The sequence below is a fragment of the Salvelinus alpinus genome, chromosome 15 (assembly GCF_045679555.1).
Source record: "Salvelinus alpinus chromosome 15, SLU_Salpinus.1, whole genome shotgun sequence".
NCBI lineage: Eukaryota > Metazoa > Chordata > Actinopteri > Salmoniformes > Salmonidae > Salvelinus > Salvelinus alpinus.
The window spans coordinates 28095303-28118478 of NC_092100.1; the positions used below are offsets into that span (position 1 = coordinate 28095303).

At 48.0% G+C, this 23176-nt stretch overlaps 1 protein-coding gene across 4 annotated transcripts in view; it reads left to right on the top strand.

Moving 5' to 3' along the window:
- The window catches only part of LOC139539848 (zinc finger protein 423), a 161103-nt gene that overhangs the window by 88611 nt on the left and 49316 nt on the right, over nucleotides 1-23176 (top strand). For 2 of the 4 annotated variants that reach the window (XM_071343187.1, XM_071343185.1), the window contains exon 6: nucleotides 3074-3094. The exons of the other annotated variants lie outside the window; for them this stretch is intronic. In XM_071343187.1, the coding sequence (XP_071199288.1) occupies nucleotides 3074-3094 (21 nt within the window). The remainder of the gene's footprint in view (nucleotides 1-3073; nucleotides 3095-23176) is intronic. 4 annotated transcript variants of the gene reach the window in all.

The window sequence follows — 23176 nt, forward strand, 5'->3', positions numbered from 1 at the left end:
TTGGCCCGGGGTGATAACCTGCCTGTAGAGACACCCCAGTGTTCTGCTATTGTGTTGTAAAGCCCTGCGCCATGCCTGCCGTGTGGGCTGTGACTGATCCCCATGTCTGCGTGCCTGCGCAAAGATGGAAATAATCACAATAATAATAGTCCACCCCTTCCAGGGCCACATGCTGAACAATAGGAGTGGTGGACCAGAGCCTCTCATTTCCCAGGGAGAGAGAGTGTCAGAGGGCCAGATCATTTTCATTTCCTTTTCCCAGATGGAGGGATATCACAGGCTGGTCTCATAAACTAGACGTAACATCGTAAACTAAAATATGGCACTATGAAATAAGCAGGAAATGTTATGTTTGATATGGCCACATAAGACAAAAGGTTACTTAAGTCAAAAACAAAGGGGGGGGGGGGTTGTAACACAAACGTCTAGCAACCCAAAAGTTGTGTGTTCGAATCTCATTTTTACTCATTAGCAACTACTTACTGCTTTTTAGCTCATTTGCAACTACTTAGCATGTTAGCTAACCCTTCCCCTAATGTTAACCCTTTAACCTAACCTTAACCCTAACCCTTAAACCCTAACCTCTAGCCTAGCTAACTTTAGTCACCTAGCTAACGTTAGCGTTAGTCACTAAGCAACCTAGATAACATTAGCCACAACAAATTGCAATTCGTAACATATCGTATGAATTGTAACTCATAACATATCATACAAATTGTAATTTGTAACATATCATACGAAATGGATGATGGACATCCACAAATTAATACATACCATACCAAAAGTAACATATCATACTAATTTGAGCGTTACGGATTTTAATTTACTATGTTACATATAACCCTGAGTCCAGGTTGGATACCAAGGAGACAATACATTAGGAAGGCTGAGGTGAGTAGGGAACAATTTAAGCTAATATTTGAAAAAGTGTGTGGAGTCATTAGCAATGGCTGCTTTTTCAGTGTCTCAGCGGAGTGGTATTGTGGGCATGAAGACTAACTATTAATTAGTCTTGACAAAATTACTATTGAGATAAATTGTAAAATGCCTTATTCACATTATTTTTGTTATGACATAAGTCTTACACTGATGTGTATGATGTGGTAAAGCTTTCACATTTGAGACAAAAGCTCTCAGCAGTGTCGACGCCATCTTGTTTTCCTCATAGTGACAGGGGAATAGGGATGGAAGGACTGTTCTAAGAAACTGGATACAGTTCAGTGGTTCTGCATCTTCCCTATTTATAGGCTAGCCGTGCCGTAGCGGGGTGTGAGGTTGGGGGGGGGGGGTGCTGTGCACCACAGTGGGGCCACCCCCCAGGGCCCTAGGCTGGGGATCCCACCTGTGTGTTAATCACAGTGCTCTATGCATTCAGAGCGTAATTTTAGCCCTGGTTTGGCAGGGCTCAGTGGTGCAACTGGCCCTGCACGTCAGCCTCCCCTGCTGACAGGGGTGGGAGAGTCAGGGGGGAGGGACAGAAAAGGGAGGCAGATGGAAGAGGGGGGGGCAGCCTTACCACTCACACCTGCAGGGGGCTCCTCCATGGTTTGCAGCTGCACAGTGGAAAACAATAAAGCCTGCAAAAAAAAATGCCAGTGTGGTCCTCCTGAGAGACCCCAACACACAAAGAGAGGAGAGAAGTGAGGGAGAGAGAAAAGACAGAAAAGGGAATTCTAAGCAGGCAAAGACTGCCTTAGCAACTCAACCTAGAGCAATAAACAAGGTAAAGAGATACAGATTGTGGTTGTCGATACCCAGCTATATTTTTAAACCTTTCTCTTCTAAAAATACTCATGGTAGCTGATACAAATATTTGTGCGGTACAACTGCTACTGGTATTTGGTCAGAATATGCAAGCACCATTTTGTGCGTGTGGATGCATGTGCTGCTCTGAGTGTGTGTGGGCTTACACACTTCAGGACAGGCTGAGATGGGAGAAATGAGGAGCTTACTCATTTCACCTCACATGCACACACATTACCTCACCCCCACCCCTTCTCTCTCTCTCTCTCTCTCTCTCTCTCTCTCTCTCTCTCTCTCTCTCTCTCTCTCTCTCTCTCTCTCTTTGAATTCAATTTCAATTCAAGGGGCTTTAACACATGTTAACATTGCCAAAGCAAGTGAAGTAGATAATGTACAAAAGTGAAATAAACAATAAAAATTAAGAGTAAACATTACACTCACATTACACTCTCTCTCTCTCTCTCTCTCTCGCTCACTCACTCACTCACTCACTCACTCACTCACTCACTCACTCACTCACTCACTCACTCACTCACACACACACACACACACTGACACACGCGGCTCTGCTCTCCAACACATCCTGAGGAAAAGCATGCAGACACTAATGCCTCACTAATCACCGGCGCCCAGAACTCACAGCACGCCCACTCTCCTCTCAATCGCCCTTAATCAGCCAACACATTTCAATTAGCATATTGTGTTTAACCTCACTTTCATCTGCTTTTATTAGTAGATTGAGCTGTACTCTCTCTCCCCCCTATTCAGCCCTCTCTCTCTCGCCACCTCGCTCTCGCTCCACCTCCCACCTCTCTCTCTCTCCCCCTCCTTCCATCTCAAGGCTGGGTGTCTCTCTCTCCCCCTCCCATCTCAAGCCTGGGTGTCTCTCTCTTCCCCACTCCAGTAACTGTACCCGTAGAAGAGAGCAGTGTAATAGATCTATTAAAGCATCTACTGGAGTCAGACTGTTTCTCCCCTCAGCAAGGCCTAAACTAAGTCTGGATATACAACCGCATCAGTTGAGCACGCTAGTCTTATGACTCAGTTTCTTCATTGGTATTTCCATCATATTTATTTCCTGGTGGACATGAATTGTGATTTTAATCTTGGTCTTGTGACGACAGAGTAGAGTGAGTTGGTTTGATATTGAAGAATGAGCATCAGTCCGGGTCTGGATAAAGAGAGAGTATCAGGTGCATGGTATGGTAGCTGCTGCCCCACCATAACCCGCCATGTATGAACCCCCTAACCCCCATCTAATCATGGACCTACTGACTAACTGTCACCCTGCCTTCTCTTTCCACCCACCTTGCCTGTCGGACGCCTGTAGGAGAACCTGCCCAGCTGCAAGGTTTGTCCCCCTTCTCTCTCCATACCAAGCTGTGTGAATGGAGACCTGTCTCACTGCCTGTTGAGCACTGGGAAAGAGTGGGGAGGGGGACCCGCCCATAGGGCTACAGGGCAGGACACTGCATGATGCACACAATAGATAATATTGTACAATACTCCAAATAAAAAATAGCAGAATGCTTAATTGGCACTGCAACCGTGTAAAGAGGTGCTGTAGCTCCACTCTCAATGCCAACCCTCTCATATTATTTGCACACCAACATAAAGGTTCACCCCCCACCCCTGATGATGGCTGTGTATGCATGATGAACCTCTCCCTCTCAGCCAGGCCCAGGGTACAGCCAATCACCTAAATCTAAGTGCCCCCGGGGGAGCCCAGCTAATGATGCATCTCATTCATGATTCTCACTTATTCATTTCAATGAACTTAGCGAGCTAGCGCCCTGACCATGAACCCAGATGAGCAGAGTGGCGGAAAGGCATCCCGGCTGATCCCTTTAACCCAGAAGTGATCTCACAATACAGTAGTGTAGTCATGTTATTATTCCTCTCCTCCTACTATCAGGTCAAGTCTCCCAACTATAGTCCTGCTGTCTTGAACTTTAAGTCATATGTTTGCCTTAATGCATGAGTGATGTTTAAGGTAGTATCTATCCTTTACAGACATCATGAGACTAACCCTTTATACTGAGGCCAGACCTGTACTCTGTTCTCTTCCTGTGACAACCCAGCTATCTGCCTCTAGTGATATCTGTCTGTGCTGCAGTTGGGCAGTGCTTGAGCAATCTCCTAGTAGTGTGTGTGTGTCGGTGTGTGTGTGTGAGGTGAAGAGAGAGTGAGGGAGAGAGACTGGTGAGAGAGACCTGGTGTGGGCTCTGTGTCACTGAAGACTTAATGAGGCAGCACACAAGAAGCTTTAGGAGTCCATGGATGTGGATAATGTGGATGATGGCTCACTCCACTGTGTGCATGAGTGTGTGTGTGCACCGTGTGCCAGCCTGATAGCCATAGGGCAGTGTTTTTGACAGATGAAAGCCGCTCTCTGCATTCAGTCCAGGCTCATTACACCATTGCTCATGAGTAAGGTTAAATAATTATTGTATCATCCATGATCCTCATTCAAATAGTCACCATCTCAAATATGCCTCTATATCTGCCCTTCCCTTGACTGTAGAACATGATAGTGTTAATGAGGTGTGTTGGAGGATGTTGGTTGTCTACTGGTCTCCACTGAACACACAGTAACACACTGTGGTGATGCTACGAACATGGGAACAGATGACAGGCCCCTCATGCATATCCCTCACCACCTGGAGCCAGCCAGCCAGAACACCAGAGGGGAGTGAGGGAGGGAGGATGGAGGGGGAAGAGGGTATCAGGGAGGGAGGGAGGGAGGTTATCATGGAAGAAGGGAGGGAGGGAGGGTATCATGGAAGAAGGGAGGGAGGGAGGGTATCATGGAAGGAGGGAGGGCGGGTATCATGGAAGGAGGGAGGCTATCATGGAGTGGGGGAGGATGAAGGGAGAGAGGAGGACATGTATATTTCTCCTTTAAGGACCTTCTTGACTGCTTCATTGTGATTGGATATGAGGGGAGTCGATTGTTTAGCAGAATGTCAGCTGACCTCATCATACAGACAACATTAAGTAATGTTGTTGCGATGTTTACATGCACACATGCACAGGAACACAGGTGTGCACATGGTCGTAGGCTGCCAGCCAGACTGAAGTGCTTATGAGTCAGAGAGCCTCCCACAGAATCTAGGTAGCAACTAACCCAATAACAGTAACTACTTTACGGCCATTGTATTCCTGTCATTCTCTCTTTCTCCCTTTCTTTCTCCCTCTCTCTCTTTCTCTGCCGCTCTCTTCTGTGTTCCTCTAGTTACCCACACTGAGAATGACATGTTTGAAAGTTTAAAAAAAGCAAGAGGAGAAATTGCTCAGATGTTGGTGAAGTGTTTGTTTGCAAGGCTGAGTGCTGCTTGATCCCCCTGAGAGCTCATTTTTCCACGTTTGCGCTTGATTTGCTTCTTATGCTGTCTATTAAAAGTAATTACAAGCTGTTTGGAGATCTATAAGAGAACTGCTCAGGGGGAGCTCCTCCAAAACGTGTGGGAACAGAATGGAAAATTGGCACACTAGTGTGTGTGTGTGTGTGTGTGTGGGGGGGGGGGGGTGCATGAGAATAATGATGAGAAATGAAAAGAGGGGCTACATGTAATCCATTTTTCCGTGTGTGTTTTATACAAAGGTAAATGTCATTTGTGTCTACACCCACTAATGCCAGCCCTTGATGTCTGTGTTATACAGTAGTAGAGAGTGTATTTGCGTCTCATACCTTAAGTCGCCCTCTGCTTGTTTTAGTGATGTCAGAGGTGCACCTGCCCTTCTCTCCCCCTCGCCCCGCCCGGCTCTCACACCCGCCCAGGTGTGGCTGAGCCAGCTGCTGGGGAGAATGGGACAATTAAACTCCCTCCTCCCCCTCTCTGCCTCCTCTCCCTGCTTTGTCTGGTAATTGTTAAAAGACAAACAAGCCGCTTGCCTTTCTGCGCATGATAAACACGGGCCAGCCACAATTAGCTCCTTGCTTAATTTGTTAACTATTCTGAATTTATTTTCTCGAGTGACAGTGGCATCTGTCGCAGCTGGTGAGGAAGGTGTGGGGTACAGTGGTGAGAGGCGGTGCGGGGGGTGTGGGGAGGGTGCAGGGGAGCAGAGCATCACACACCATAATAAATCACACTGACCTGAGTGTGTGAGCTCACAGCAGAGGACAGAGTGCATAGGAGAGATGGAGGGAGGAGAGATGGAAAGATGGAGAGATGGAGAGATGGAGGAAGGGATGAGGTAGTCATGGACGGGGAGGAGAGTAATAGAGACAAGTTAATCAACAGAGAATAAATCAGTTGATCTTTGACCTCCAGGGTTCTCCAATGGTCTCTGTTAAGGCTAATGACCTGCTATCTCATAGTTCATTTAGAATGGAAGATGTGCAGATTGGGTTTTAGATCAGTCTTTCTGATGAAGTCAGATAAAATGCTAAGTTTCTAACTCCTCTGCGCTAATTAGCATCTCCTGTCTGTCAGAGGTGATTTGAGTCTGATACGTCAACGGGGCTCCAGGTGGGAGGCATGAGAGGATGTCACAGCTCATCTCTCTCCAGATCAAGCAGAATGTCAGCTAGAGATGATTGGGGGAAAGTTTCCCGAATGCCCCCTTCCTTTTAGCTGCTGAGGGCCGGGGGTGGAGATCCCAGCGCGGCGCAGCACAGGCCCCCCGCCTGCAATTAGCTTCTCCGTATGTGCCTCTGTGTTTGTGTACGCGTATGTGTGTTTGCACATGTTTGTGTGTATGTCTGGGTGGGAGAGGCAGGTGCTCGTCCTCTGTGTTCAAAGCCCCACTCCCAGGATGCAAAGCGTGGCTCCCAGTAAGGTGACAGGCTGACCGACACATGCAGCTTTGATACAGGGTTTAGTGAGCATCACACGGTTAAATAGGAGAGGGGAGTCAGGATGTAACAGGAGGGAAAATGTACAGCTGGCAACCTGATGTGATTTAATACTCAGGCTACCATGAGTTTTCTGGGGTTTCACTTTTTAGGGAAAATATTTGTTACAAACTTTTTTATTTTACTGTATGTTATTACACCCCGTGTAATATAATTACTCCCGAATTCAAATGAAGAAGGTGTGGCAACTTTGTGGTTACATTATGCTTTAATTGGTCTAACTGGAGTAAAAACAGACAGAAGCAGGGAGGATGGAAAGAGTGTGAAAGAGATTATTAGGGCAATGGAGAGATGGAGAGAGAGAAGTGGGAGTTGGCAGGAAGATAGAGGGAGAGATGGAAAGAGGGAGATGAAGAGGGATCAGTTGGACGGTGGGGAATGAAGGGAATTTGGCAGTGAGAGGGAGTGAGGGAGAAGAGGTGGAGGACTGCATGAGCAGTGATTTTGATGGTGAAGAGGTGGAGGGAGGGCAGAGATGTCCACTAGGCCACTGACAGGGGGAGGCTGACCTTCCAAAGCCAGGGAGAGGTTGAGGACAGGGGGTTGATGGAGAGAGGGATAAGGGACAGACACAGGGATGGGAGGATAGAGAGAGGAGAGAGGTGGGGGTGTGAGGAGAGTGATAGCTGCCTGACAGGGGCTCTTCCGGTTTTTGGCATGCGCGGTGAGCAGCTGGACTTCATTAGGCGCTGGTGTTAATTACTGGGACCAGACTGGAGCAGTGCGAGGAAAACACTCGCCTCAATTCAGCCAGGGTCACCTTGAAATCGTTTAGCATCAGAGAGAGAGAGGGGTGGAGAGACAGGGAGAAGTGGGCGCATGTGGGAGAGTGAGGCACCCATTCTTTTGTGTGTAGTGAGTAGCGCACAGATTCATAGTTGCGATTCAGGCTGTAATAAGACACAGTGTTGGTTCATTAGTGATTAGTGATCACTGATTGCTGTTGACGGCGTTTACAAATGACCATTAAATGATGCAGCTGCTGCTGATGTGGAGGGTGGTGGAAAATGGAAGCAGATCAAATCAGGATCATGCATACAGAATACAGCTCTGGGTGGATATGGACTAGTCACACTGCATTTCACTGATCTAATGTTGCTGTGCTGTCAGTGGCAGGGTAGTAAGGCTGGTTGTAGTACACAGCGTATGAAGACATTGGATACAATCAGGCATGTTCTGTACACACACACACTGAGCGGTTTTAGCAGTGAGGCGTGCAAGGTTTATCTTGGCTGTGTTTTCCTGATTACAAAGTATGATGACAGGAAGAGACTGAAATGAAAGGAAGAGACTGAAATGACAGGAAGAGACTGAAATGACAGGAAGAGACTGAAATGACAGGAAGAGACTGAAATGAAAGGAAGAGACTGAAATGAAAGGAAGAGACTGAAATGAAAGGAAGAGACTGAAATGAAAGGAAGAGACTGAAATGACAGGAAGAGACTGAAATGAAAGGAAGAGACTGAAATGAAAGGAAGAGACTGAAATGACAGGAAGAGACTGAAATGAAAGGAAGAGACTGAAATGACAGGAAGAGACTGAAATGAAAGGAAGAGACTGAAATGAAAGGAAGAGACTGAAATGACAGGAAGAGACTGAAATGACAGGAAGAGACTGAAATGACAGGAAGAGACTGAAATGAAAGGAAGAGACTGAAATGAAAGGAAGAGACTGAAATGAAAGGAAGAGACTGAAATGAAAGGAAGAGACTGAAATGACAGGAAGAGACTGAAATGAAAGGAAGAGACTGAAATGAAAGGAAGAGACTGAAATGACAGGAAGAGACTGAAATGAAAGGAAGAGACTGAAATGACAGGAAGAGACTGAAATGAAAGGAAGAGATTGAAATGAAAGGAAGAGACTGAAATGACAGGAAGAGACTGAAATGAAAGGAAGAGACTGAAATGAAAGGAAGAGACTGAAATGAAAGGAAGAGACTGAAATGACAGGAAGAGACTGAAATGAAAGGAAGAGACTGAAATGAAAGGAAGAGACTGAAATGAAAGGAAGAGACTGAAATGACAGGAAGAGACTGAAATGAAAGGAAGAGACTGAAATGACAGGAAGAGACTGAAATGAAAGGAAGAGACTGAAATGACAGGAAGAGACTGAAATGAAAGGAAGAGAGGGCAGAGGAGAAATGCTGAAGCAATAGTATTCCGTTCTTATCTTCTCCCTCTCAAACAGTTGTGTAAAATGGTGTTTTCTCGATTCTGCTCCCTATAATAATAAAAAGGTCCCCTACAATCTCCTCCCTAATTCTCAACCATGACTGTTTTTCAAGGCTTTTTTGTCTTCTAATGCTTTCTTCTCCCCATCGAAAATCAATGCATTCTGATTCAATAATTTCCCAGAGTGCATTGCTCTGGGCTCCTTGTGTTGAGAGAGGTGACAAATCTCGCCATGGCGGTGTGAACCTTTCCCCCTCTTTCCCCTTCGTCTTTCTCCGTTTCCTCCCTGCTTTTGGTTTTCTTTCATCTCTCTCTCTTTCTCTCCCAACACTGTGTTGCGACATAGCTCAAGAATTCATTGGAATTTCACAGCCTTCCAGGGCTCTCGTGAAAAACACTCATTTGTGACGGTGCCAACCTGTTAATGGCGGATGGCGGGGTCTTGCCGAATCCCACCTCCGCTCCCCGGTGCTCGTTATGGTGCGCTCGGCGCCGCGTGCTGCCTCCCATACATCTGCCAAACTCAGCTGCCAGGGAGTGGCGTAATTATCCCGTCGGAGCAAGCGACGCCTCCATACCGCCACAACTGGGGTTTCATTAGAGACCTGCACCTGTGGAGATGCTATGGTGCCCCCAATGTGTGAGGGTGTGTGTGTGATGCATATTGCGGGGCATGAAGCTGTGGGTGTTAGGGCCGTCTGTGTGACTTAGTTTGAGGTTGTTTTTTCGCCTGTAACAGATTGATTTCTTACCATGGTGTTTGAGAGTTGAGTTTAGAGGCTGTCTGCGCTCAGAGCTCCATACTGGGTTAGTACAGTTATGATCTAACACAGTTAGTAGTTCACATCTGTTTTAGTCTCTAGACTGCATGTCGGATCAGTATTTTATTTTGTTCCCTCTCCCCTTTGCTTGCGTATCCCTGATATTGTAATTGTAGTGCCGTGTTCGGCAGGCCTAGTGCATAGTGAGGCAGGAATAGCAGTGCTGTCTGGGGCTGGGACGGCTGGGAGGGTTCGGGAGGGGAAAGGTGTCGCTGGCGGTAAGTGCAGGGTCATTAGCATCTCCTGACTGAGCTGAGACCTGAGAGCACAAATTCTGCTCCTTGCCTGGGCCGTCACACACACCAGCTGTGGCTGACTTCATTGCAGTGCATAAGGTCATGTGTAGAGACTTAGAGTAGACTGTGCCGGAAAGTCTTCCCGGTTAGTTCAAAACATGTGTTTGAGTGGTTACGCTAGGTTTACCAGCAGAACTCTTTACTGAGCGATGTGTCTTTTTACAGCTATATGTAGTTTCATGGATGTATCCTCTCCCTCCAGCTAGAAGCCCCCTGACAGCCAGTACGTATCCCAGTGAGGGCCCAGGCACAGGTAGTGCTCTGGTTTCCCCTGCACCCTCCCAAACAGGAGTATCTTCATCTATTACTGCTGCAGGAGACAGGCGAGAGGGGAATTAGGGGGTGCAGGGGATTTATGTGGGGGGTCACTATGAAGAGAACATAGAGGGCAGTTAGAAGGCAAGGGGGCATGGGAGTGTTCCTTTTTCTCTCTGTGAGTTCTTGCAGACCTCTGTTTTCAGTCAAGCTATGACGACGCCTGGTCCACAGCAAATCTGCCCACTAGCAGAAGTAAAGCCATGGCAAGGGAGTTAAATCAGTTTGTGTTACTGTGTGTTTGTGTGTTTGCGTGCATGTGCGCATACATGTGTATGTGATGGCTCTGGGCGGTATTATTCCGATTTTCCCTAATAGGTGGACCATGGAAGAACCATAAACCCCTTCTAAAGAGCCTCATAGACCCACTGGACTCCCAGACTTCCTCTTATACATGCCAATCTAAGCACAGGGTGATTCACACATGATGGTACAACTGCAGGAAATGTGAAAATGATCTCCCTGCCCGAGACACTGTGTGTGAGGCAGAGAGCAGGCTGAACAGACATTTCATGTCTAGATCAATGATGTGAAAAGTGGTGTAATATATTGTCAGTACAACTATAGGTTTAGTCCAGTTTAGTGTGGATCAGAGTGGTGAATGGTTTTCAGACTACTCTATCCAGCCCTGATCATCTTGAACATGAGATCTCAGGGGTTAAAGATGAGGTGTCGAAGTGTCTTGCAACATTGTCTGGTTTACGCATTTAATATTTATTTGCTCAACCCTCTTGAACAAATAAATATAAATTTTCTCTGCAAGACTGAGGGGATTTGGCGGGAGAGTGAGGGACTGAGTGAGGAAGGGAGGGGTCTGGCGGTTGGTCCATCAGTCACATTAAAACACGCTGACAGCCTTCGGTTCCACACTAAACTTTGGACAAATAGCTTTCAGATCGATAGTTTCCCAACAGCAATATTTGGTATCAATGCATGTTCTTCTCATTACACCATGTGGCGGCCGTCTCCACGGGCGTGAATAATTTATCCTCCCGACGTGAACTGACTGCTAAAAGAGGGGAGGCCGCTCTCTCTATTTCTCTCTCTCTCTCTCTCTCTCTCTCTCTCTCTCTCTCTCTCTCTCTCTCTCTCTCTCTCTCTCTCTCTCTCTCTCTCTCTCTCTCTCTCTCTCTCTCTCTCTCTCTCTCTCTCTCTCTCTCTCTCTCTCATTCAATTGACTTTATTGACATGGCAAGTTCATTATTACTTACATTGTCAAAGTATACATATCGAAAAAATAAAATATATATGTATATATATTTATACACTGCTCAAAAAAATAAAGGGAACACTTAAACAACACAATGTAACTCCAAGTCAATCACACTTCTGTGAAATCAAACTGTCCACTTAGGAAGCAACACTGATTGACAATAAATTTCACATGCTGTTGTGCAAATGGAATAGACAACAGGTGGAAATTATAGACAATTAGCAAGACACCCCCAATAAAGGAGTGGTTCTGCAGGTGGTGACCACAGACCAATTCTCAGTTCCTATGCTTCCTGGCTGATGTTTTGGTCACTTTTGAATGCTGGCGGTGCTTTCACTCTAGTGGTAGCATAAGACGGAGTCTACAACCCACACAAGTGGCTCAGGTAGTGCAGCTCATCCAGGATGGCAAATCAATGCGAGCTGTGGCAAGAAGGTTTGCTGTGTCTGTCAGCGTAGTGTCCGGAGCATGGAGGCGCTACCAGGAGACAGGCCAGTACATCAGGAGACGTGGAGGAGGCCGTAGGAGGGCAACAACCCAGCAGCAGGACCGCTACCTCCGCCTTTGTGCAAGGAGGAGCACTGCCAGAGCCCTGCAAAATGACCTCCAGCAGGCTCAAACAGTCAGAAACAGACTCCATGAGGGTGGTATGAGGGCCCGACGTTCACAGGTGGGGGTTGTGCTTACAGCCCAACACCGTGCAGGACGTTTGGCATTTGCCAGAGAACACCAAGATTGGCAAATTCGCCACTGGCGCCCTGTGCTCTTCACAGATGAAAGCAGGTTCACACGCACATGTGACAGACGTGACAGAGTCTGGAGACGCCGTGGAGAACGTTCTGCTGCCTGCAACATCCTCCAGCATGACCGGTTTGGTGGTTGGTCAGTCATGGTGTGGGGTGGCATTTCTTTGGGGGGCCGCACAGCCCTCCATGTGCTCGCCAGAGGTAGCCTGACTGCCATTAGGTACCGAGATGAGATCCTCAGACCCCTTGTGAGACCATATGCTGGTGCGGTTGGCCCTGGGTTCCTCCTAATGCAAGACAATGCTAGACCTCATGTGGCTGGAGTGTGTCAGCAGTTCCTGCAAGAGGAAGGCATTGATGCTATGGACTGGCCCGCCCGTTCCCCAGACCTGAATCCAATTGAGCACATCTGGGACATCATGTCTCGCTCCATCCACCAATGCCACGTTGCACCACAGACTGTCCAGGAGTTGGCGGATGCTTTAGTCCAGGTCTGGGAGGAGATCCCTCAGGAGACCATCCGCCTCCTCATCAGGAGCATGCCCATGCGTTGTAGGGAGGTCATACAGGCACGTGGAGGCCACACACACTACTGAGCCTCATTTTGACTTGTTTTAAGGACATTACATCAAAGTTGGATCAGCCTGTAGTGTGGTTTTCCACTTTAATTTTGAGTGTGACTCCAAATCCAGACCTCCATGGGTTGATAAATTTGATTTCCATTGATCATTTTTGTGTGATTTTGTTGTCAGCACATTCAACTATGTAAAGAAAAAAGTATTTAATAAGAATATTTCATTCATTCAGATCTAGGATGTGTTATTTTAGTGTTCCCTTTATTTTTTTGAGCAGTGTATATAAATAAATGGTGGGACCAACAGCAATAATAATAGTAGTAGTGGACATGGGATTACCATTAACAACAACTACAACAACAATATTAATCAGAACAACAATACATTAAAGCAACAGTAGTAGACCAGTCTCAACATGACTGGGAAGACACATGACCTGGTATGAAAGACAAAACAAAACAAGAAGGGAAATATTATCAACATTACTTTGCACTTTTCACTGGCTGTCCTTCAGGTTGTGGCAGGAGGACACATATTTGGCTGCCAAAACTGCGCATTTTGGCTTTTCACCCAATAAATATTAGATTTTTTCTTCATCTTTTATAGTTTCAAATTCTTGTATTGAATTATAATTTTGGGAAATAAATATTCTCTTAGGTCTGAGTATTTGTCACAGTGTAATAGGAAATGCAGCTCTGTCTCTACCTCTCCCCTAGAGCAGAGTGAGCACAGCCTGTCCTCTCTGTCTCTTTCTCTTTCTCTCTCTCGCTCCCTCTCTCTCTCTCTGTCTCTCTGTCTCTCTCTGTCTCTGTCTCTTTCTCTCTCTCGCTCCCTCTCTCTCTCCCTGTCTCTCTGTCTCTGTCTGTCTGTCTGTCTCTCTCTCTCTCTCTCTCTCTCTCTCTCTCTCTCTCTCTCTCTCTCTCTCTCTCTCTCTCTCTCTCTCTCTCTCTCTCTCTCTCTCTCTCTCTCTCTCTCTCTCTCCCTGTCTCTCTCTTTCTCTCTCTCTCTCTCTCTCTCTCTCTCTCTCTCTCTCTCTCTCTCTCTCTCTCTCTCTCTCTCTCTCTCTCTCTCGGTGCATGCTGGGTGTTTTTGGAGTCTGAGTGTTTGGTGTGGAAAGCTCTATCCTAACTAACTTTCTTGATTCTTTTCTTTACATGTTATTTTCTATGGTGGAGGGTTAATGCAATATTTGTTTTTGGCGGTATCCAAAGTTTTTTTTTCAAAGTTAGGGTGGAAGAGGACAGAGTAACTTTCCTGGGGGTTGGAAGGTGTAGTGTGCGCAATGGCTTCTCAGCCTAGCGCGGAGGAGACGCTGTCTATACAGCATGGATTCAGGTGTGTTCCTGAGAACGGAGTTAAGGTGGAGGAGGTTCTGCTCGCGGTCGGTGAACAGGTAGGAGCTGAGTTTATACATTCTGCTTCTAGAATGAACAAAGCTGTGGTTGTGTTCATGAAAAGGGCTAATTTGGTCGGTAGGCTAATTGCTAGCGGAATATTTGTAAGGGATGTGTTGGTGTCAATTTCACCTCTCTCTACCCCTTCAACAAGAGTTGTAGTGGCAAATTTGCCTCCGTTTATCACGGATGATCAAATTAGGAAAGAGCTGAGTCGTTTTGGTAAGTTTGCTAGCGGTTTCCGTGTACTGTCAGCAGGGTTTCAGGCAGATGCCGTTAAACACGTTGTTTCGTTCCGGAGGCAAGTGTTTATGTTTCTGAACAACAACGAGCAACAGCTAAATGTGCATTTTAAAGTGAGGCATGGGGAGGGTCTCTATGCAGGTTTTGCCAGCACAGATAGTCTACGGTGTTTTGAATGTGGGGATTTGGGGCACAAGAGCTTTGCGTGCCCACATAAAGGCCGTAGACAAGGTGAGGATACAAGCGCAAATGGGGGAAATCGAGGTCAAAATGCAGGGGGTAAGGAGATGCAGACAGCAGAGGCTGGGCCTAGTCAGTCTAGAGATGGTAGGGTAGTGGAGGCTGGGTCTAGTCAGGCTAGAGATGGTGGAGAAGCAGAGGCTGGGTCTAGTCAGGCTAGAGATGGTGGGGAAGCACAGGCTGGGTCTAGTCAGGCTAGAGATGGTGGGGTAGCTGAGGCTGGGCCTAGTTATGCTATGGAGGGTGGTGTAGAGGGTGCTGGGTCTAGGCAGGCTATGGATGGTGGTATAGCAGAGGCTGAGTCTAGTCAAGCTATGGATGGTGGGGTAGCTGAGGCTGGCCCAAGTCATGCTATGGAGGGTGGTGTAGATGATGCTGGGCCGAGTCATGCTATGGAGGGTGGTGCAGATGATGCTGGGCCGAGTCATGCTATGGAGGGTGGTGTAGATGATACTGGGTCTAGTCAGGTTATTCTAGTGGATGAGGAGAGTATAGTGGGGAAGTGTAAGAGATTAGGGGGGGAGGAGGAGGGTGTCAAGCGGAAAAGGAAAAAGGGTGTGGACAAAGGCACCATGGAAATGTTGCCTGTTGCTGTGGGTGAGGCCCTAACCAGAGAGAAAGGGCAGGTGGTCAGGGTGGGAGATAGAGAAGAGGAGGAAAGTGAGTCTGAGGAAGAGGATGAGGAGTTATTTTTTTCAGACTCCTCTTCAATTGGCCCGGAGCTGACAGCCAGTCAACCAGAGGGGTCTAAGTACACGTTGAGAGAACTGACAAGGTTCCTGAATGAGACTAAGGGGAAAAAAGTTAATCTTGAGGCTTTTTTTCCTGATTCTAGAAAGTTTGTAAGATCAGTACAACATGCTATGAGAAATGAGGGGCATGGTGTCCTCTCACCCAAGAAACGGTTTAGGTTGAGGAAGTGGGTCACAACAGTGCGTAAAGGTTTACCTTCAGACACTGTTTAAATGTTTAATTTCTTACTGACACTGGGGCTTTTTGAGTTTTCCTATTGGTCTATTTCTCTGCTGGCTTTTCTCCCACTTCTTATGGAGACTCTTTGGGTAGGCTCGCTTAATATAAATGGTGCCAGAGATGCGGGAAAGAGGAGTGTGTTGGGTGAATATGTAAAACAAAAGAAAGTACAGGTGTTGTTTCTGCAGGAGACGCATAGTGATGTGGTGAATGAAGTTGATTGGGGGCTCTGGTGGAAAGGGGCAAGTGTGTTGAGCCATGGGACAAATCTTAGTGCAGGGGTGGCAGTCCTTTTTGCACCGGGTCTGGCTGTAAAAATTTGCTCCTCAAAGGAGGTGTGTAGGGGCAGGTTGCTTGTTGTTAAAGCAGAGATTAACAACATGGGTTTTGTCTTTATAAATGTGTATGCGCCTAACACAGGGAGAGAAAGAGGGGTTCTATTTGGGAGTCTTAGACAGGAACTCTCACAAGTAGCGCCTGAGGAGACGCTGGTGATCGGAGGTGACTGGAACTGTACAATGGATTTTACAAAAGACAGAAATGGGGAAGAGCCTCATTCAGTGTCAGTGGGAGTGTTAAGGGACATCTTTAATCAGTTTGACCTAGTGGATGTTTGGAGAACTAAACATCCAAACACAAGACAGTATACGTGGGTGAAGGTTTTTGGGGCTAGGGTGAGTGCAGCTCGACTTGATCGTTTTTACATGTCCAGGAATCAGAGCAATAGGCTGCTGGGTGCTACCATTCTCCCAGTGGGGTTTTCGGATCACCACATAACCATGGCTCGGCTGTCTATTTCACCAGGGCCCCGGCAGGCATCTTATTGGAAGTTCAATGTAAAGCTCTTACAAGATGCCACTTTTTGCTCAGGTTTCCAGACTTTTTGGGAAAGATGGGGGCAGCGAAGAGAGGAGTATGAGTCTCTGAGTCAATGGTGGGATGTGGGGAAAGTGCAAATTCGGCTTTTCTGTCAACAGTACACAGCTCTCTCATCCTCAGAGGCTAGGAGAGTATTGGGGGAACTAGAGCGGTGTATTAGTGAGATGGAGGTAGAGATGGTGGGGCAAGGCAATGTAGGCCTCCAGGCTAACTTAGCCGAATTACGTAGGGACCTGGGTAGTTTTTTCCAGGTTAAAGCAAAGGGAGCACTTGTAAGAGCTAGGTTCTCCATGCTAAAGGAGATGGATGCTCCCAGCTCCTTCTTCTTTGGTTTGGAAAGACAGAGCAGTGAAGCCAAGGGTATGCATTGTCTACGGCTGTCTGATGGGCGGGTGACCTCTGTGGTGGGGGAGATGCGGGAGCGGACTGTGGAGTTTTATACTGAATTGTATAGGGCAGAAATGTGTGATCCTATGTGTGCTCAGGTCTTGTTCGCAGGACTCCCTAAGCTCTCTCGGGCACAGAGGGATGAAATGGACATTCCTCTGTTGTCACATGAACTGGCAGAGGCCGTAACCCAGATGTCCCCCGGTCGTGCACCCGGGGTCGATGGACTTCCAGTGGAGTTTTACAAAAAATTCTGGGGAACTATTGGACAGGATTTCTTTTGCGTGTTGCGTGAATGCGTCGAGGTAGGAGAGTTGCCGATGAGCTGCCGTCGGGCGGCACTGACTCTCCTGCCCAAAAAAGGGGACTTGTGTGAACTTAAGAACTGGAGGCCTGTGGCATTACTCTGTGCGGACTATAAGATATTTGCCAAGGTCCTCTCTAACAGACTGAAGTCCCATCTGGACTCTATAATACACAAGGACCAGACATATTGTGTACCGGGACGCTCAATCACGGACAACTTGTTCTTGATTAGGGACATGTTGGACTTGTCGAGAGGTTCTAATGTGAACTTTGGACTGGTCTCTTTAGATCAAGAGAAGGCTTTTGATAGAGTGGATCATGAGTATCTGTTTAATGTGATGTCTGTGTTTGGGTTTGGGAAGAGCTTTGTGAACTGTGTGAAGCTGTTGTATGCTGGGGCGTCATGTATGGTTAAGGTGGGAGGGGCGCTCAGTAGGCCTGTCTGGGTGAGACGGGGCATTAGACAAGGATGCCCTCTATCTGGGCAGCTGTACACACTAGCCATTGAGCCTTTTTTAGGACTGCTACGCAGGAAACTGCGGGGAGTGTGCTGGACAGGCATGGAGGTGGTGACAGGAATAGCAGTCTCAGCATATGCAGATGATGTTTCTGTGATGGTCAGGGATGGGCAAGATATGCAGGAGCTAGAGACCAGTCTGAAGGTGTACGAGGGAGCTTCATCAGCTAAGGTAAACTGGGGAAAGAGCAAAGCTCTGTTATGTGGGGCATGGGGGGATAGGGCTCCTCCTCTGCTTCCAGGGGGTTTGCAGTGGGGTTGTGAAGGGCTTAAAGTGTTGGGGGTGTACCTGGGCTCGGAGAGGTGGGTCAGCAAGAACTGGGAGGGGCTGTCACAGGCAGTGGTGTCAAGACTGGCCAGGTGGAGGTGGCTCCTGTCCCAAGTGTCATATAGAGGGAGGGTGCTGATAATCAACAACCTGGTGGCATCTTCCTTGTGGCATAAACTGGCTGTCCTCAACCCCCCCGCCGGTCTGCTTGCAGACCTGCAACGCAAGCTGGTGGACTTCTTTTGGTCGGGCCATCACTGGCTGAAGGCAGCAGTGTTGTACATGACCGTCCACGAAGGAGGACAGGGCCTGGTGGAACTGGAGAGCAGGATGGCTGCTTTCCGGCTAAAGGCGGTGCAGAGACTGCTGTACCATACTGATGTTGGCTGGAGGGAACCAGCATGCGCGCTGCTGAGGAGAGCTGGCGGATTAGGGTTGGACCGGCAGCTGTTCCTCATGAAGCTGGAGAGGCTGAGTACAGCAGGTCTCTCAGAGTTTTACTCTGCGGTGCTGAGGGCCTGGCAGCTGCTAAGGCCCACACGAGAAGGGGGTGTGGAGCCTGGGCAGTGGGTGTGGGAGGAGCCTATTTTCCACAACCCAGCCATCCCTTTGAGATCGGTTCAGTCGGCCACCCTGCAGAGGCAACTGATGGCAGGGGGTTTACAAAGGCTAGGTGACCTGAGACTGCTGGGAGAGGAGGGGTGGAAAACCCCGGAGGTCTTGGCGCAACAAACAGGAATAACGTCTCTTAGGCTGCTGGAGAGATTCCTGGAGGAGGTCCAGGAGGCACTGTCTGAGCCGGTAAGGGGGGTGTTTGAGAGGCCAAAGGGAGAGGGGCCACCAATGTTTCCGCCACTGCAGGTGACGGCAGAGACTGGAGACTGGCAAGGGGGTCTGGAGGACTTGTTAGATTTTAACACTCCGAGCCTGGGGGAGTTTGAGGGGGTGGGAGGTAAAGCCCTCTACAACCTCTGCGTTAAGGTTAGGAACATTAGAAGCCTAACAGGAGTGAAGGCACATCAGTGGCAGGGGGTATGTGGGGCGGAGAGTATGGTGGGTTTTAGATGGAGGGCGCTCTACAAACCCCCAGTACCAAAGAGGTCAGGGGACCTCCAGTGGAGGGTTCTTCATGGAGCCCTGGCCACTAACAGCTGGTTGGCACGGGTTGATCCGGGAATTGGGCAGGGGTGTCCTTTCTGTCAAATGAATGAAACTGTGATTCATGTGTTTTCTGTGTGCACCAGGTTAATGCCATTAATGTCTCTGTTGGAATGTCTGTGTGACAGGTTGGGGGTGGTTTTTGCTGTTGGGATGTTTATAATGGGATACAGGTATTCGAGTAAGGAGAAAGAAAAATGTGTTTTGTTGAATTTTCTGTTTGCTCAGGCAAAATTAGCTATTTGGCTAACAAGGAGAAACAGGGTCAAAGGTGGGGGGATAACAGACCCTTTACTACTGTTTAATGGGATGGTCTCTGCGCGCCTTAGGGTTGAGTTTGAGTTCTATAAACTGATCAAATGTGTGGAGATGTTTGAGGAGATATGGTGTGTTGGGGGGGCTGTCTGTATTGCTGGGGAAGATGTTTTGGATATACGGTTGTAGGAGAGGGTATTGTTTTTTGTGTATGGTGATGGTGGTTTGTATCATGTGGTAGATGGAAAGGTGAGTATGGTACATGTATGCAGTACAGGATATATTTTTGTTTTTTTATTTTAGGGGGGGGTGAGTTTTAAATGAAATGAGAATGTTTCAATAAAGAAAGACAAAAAGTCAAAAAGTCTCTCTCTCTCTCTCTCTCTCTCTCTCTCTCTCTCTCTCTCTCTCTCTCTCTCTCTCTCTCTCTCTCTCTCTCTCTCTCTCTCTGTCTCTCTGTCTCTCTGTCTCTCTGTCTCTCTGTCTCTCTGTCTCTCTGTCTCTGTGCCCAGGGCAGAGGATGAAGGACCTAACAACTAAACTATTTTTCTACATTTTGAACCTACCCCCCTCCTTCTCTCTTGCTTACTCATGCAAACTCACTTCCTTCCGCTATTTATTCACTCACTTTTCCCCCTGCAATCTGCACTCTGTAATTGTGTTGGTGTTACATGTTGGTATTTTTAGTTTGTCGCTGATATTAGTTCAGTTTGACCTGATCTGATGTTCAGGTTGTACTAATATTGACTTAAGTAATCATGACTTTTAATGAGTCTTTGTGTTTTCATTGAGTCTTAAGCTATTTCAGATAGCTCACTGCCCACTGAGGGCACAACTAAGACATTAGACCATTTCCCTGCTTTTGCTCAGGTAGATATGGGGGGCTGGGGGTTTCACCCCCTCTTCCTGTGCCAGTAGTGTGACAGCCCTGGTGGGGTGGGCTAAGGTCAGTCCTGCCCACTGCAACGCATCAGAGCTGAGGATAATGGAGGTCCTGAGACTGACAGGGCTAATGCAAGCGAGACCTCTTTCTATGGGGCTGAGCGCTAGACCTCCTATTGCCCCCCCAGCCCCCCTCCTCGAGCCTCCCCCCTTTGTCTTTCCGCCCCACGCGATGCTCATCGCTAAGTATTATAAATGTTAGCTTAGACCCGGCAATAATCTTCCCCATAATAATAACGTTTTATTGCCGTGTTCCTATTAGCGAGTTAATGTTGTCTGCTGATGGCGTGTAATTGTGCTTCTTCTCTGCTTTGCGAGTCCCACATTCCCTCATGCCCAATCAGCTCCGCACGGGGAGAGGAAATAAATAGCCTAATGCTGTTTTAATTACAGAAAACATAAAGCTGGCAGCCCACTCCCTAACTTCAGCTCTCTTCTCGCACTGTATACCTGCAGATCACTACACCACCCCCCACAACCCTACAGACAACGGGGGGGGGGGGGGGAGGTCCGAAGCCTTCTAACTCATAAATGCAGGATGTCATAATACGAATACACACACAAACGTGGGCAAACAAGAACAAAGGCATCTTCTCTCACACACCTACATTCTTCATATCTTACACATACCGTACACTGACTGTATACACACATATCAGCACGCATGCTCACCTAGCCTCTCACTCCCACACGGCTCCAGAGGGAACACATCGTTCAGTCCACCCTATATGGGCAAAAAAAACGAAATAAAAATACTTTCTGTATGCAATGACTGACATGACAAGAGGAACTGATGATGCACTACCCAATTAAAAAATTGCACCTTGTACATTCTACTATTACCCTGCGCCTCCCCTGCCGACCCGCGCACCCCACAGTTTGGAAACCAATGTTCTAGACTCTCATCCTGCCCATGTCACACAGACACGGTGTTCCAGACGCCCGCCACTGTTCTTATTTTATCCCACACTTTGGCCCCTCTGAGAGGCGACGGAGCACGCTCCCCGATAGGCCTGACACTCGACCAGATGTTAAGAGCACTCCTGCTGTAATTAATCTGATGAAAGAGAGAGAGAGAGACTGTTTCCATCTCTGGAGGGCACAGGGCTGGATTGAGTGGGCCGCTCAACAACACATTTAACAAAAACTAGGGCCCCTTAAATTGAAGGCCTGCCTCTGTCATTAGAGGTAGTGTCGACCCTGGTAGACCGTGAAGGCCTCTGAAGCTACAGGGTTAAGTGTTATTTTCTGTGTGTGAGAAGGAGGCTGCTCTTCTCTTTAGTATGTGTGTGGGGGCCCGGCTCAGAGGGCTTGTATGCAGATGAGAGAGAGAGAGGGATGGAGGGTTTGATTGAAGGCGCTGGGGCTCATGCCCTGAGGCCTTGGTCCTGTGTGGCTGGCTAACGGGGAGCAGAGCGCCTGCCCGCCCCCACCCTCTCCCCTGGATCGATATGGCCTGCGTGTGCACTGCTCGTTAATGCATGGCAGAGGGGAGCCAGGGGCTCTCGGAGGCCCTGTCCGGGGAACACAGCAGTCCCAGCACCTGGACAGAACACGCACTGAGCAGGGCTGAGAGCACAGCACAGACAGGTAGGATCAAGACGGACACAAAGAGACAGACCAAGCTGGATCACACACTTTCTGTCCACAAAAAGGACAGACAGACAGACAGACAGACAGACAGACAGACAGACAGACAGACAGACAGACAGACAGACAGACAGACAGACAGACAGACAGACAGACAGACAGACAGACAGACAGACAGACAGACAGGAGAGCAAACACTGGTTCAAATGGGTCACAGGTTGAGCCAGTGACAGTGCTGTATGTGTGACATACTTGGCCAAATTGTTGTATGTTGGGTTTATTGACAGATCAGGGATTGGTATTGGCCAACTAATACCGACTCAAGATACTAAAGTAAGACAAAGAGAAAGTGACAGAGAGTTTAGGTGTGATTGTGAAGGAGTTGTTACATTTGTCACGTTAGCCTGGATGTGCTCATACACAGCCACAGTCACACATAGAAAAGCTACTAATACCAGTTGTTAGATACCAGTGTGTCCTCCTAACACATTCACCCAGGCATTAGCACCCCCAGTCACACCTGGACAGAGCTCATCTGTGGGCGCCAAAACGATACCTTACAATTGACCCTGGTGTGTGTGTGTGCATGTGTGTGTGGAAACAATGGGTGGTCTTTGGAGCAGAGCTGTTGAAGTGGAAGGGTCCATGAGTGTGGAAAGCTGTTCATCTTACAGTCAAGGACACCTCTAATTACAGCAGCAGGGGGTTGTGGGAAGGGGGTGGGGATGCGGGCCGGGATTCTTTTTAGGCTTTTTGTGTTGTGTTTATGAGCCCAATATGTTTTGGCCAGATGCATGATGATGGATGCTGTTCATTAATGTAATGTGTATGTATCTGCTGTGTCTGTCTGTGGGCAGTGGCCTGTAGGGGCAGTGCTAGAGGATGCAGGAAATGAACTAGCGGGACTAGAGTGATGCCGAGGTGATAGAGGTGTAGGGTGGTGTGGTGAGGGGCAGTGATAGCTGTGGTGAGGGGCAGCGATGTGGTGTAAAGGGGTTAGTGATGAGGGGGTGTTTTTCACATTTTGAGAGTCTGGTCTCATCACCTCTACGGAGAGCTGCTGACGAGGTGCTGAAACACTAATGGCCTCTGCTCTCCCCTCTTCCTCCCTCCTCTCACTCGCTTCCTTCTCCTTCTCAGTTCTCCTCTCATTCTCGGCTCTAATGTGACGATTAGGACGTTTACCTGCTAATGAAGCCCATGGCTCGACATGGCCAGGATGGGTGCTGATTGGGCTGGGTGGGGGGGGGTGTGTCTGTTCCCCTCTGATCACATCTACTTTCC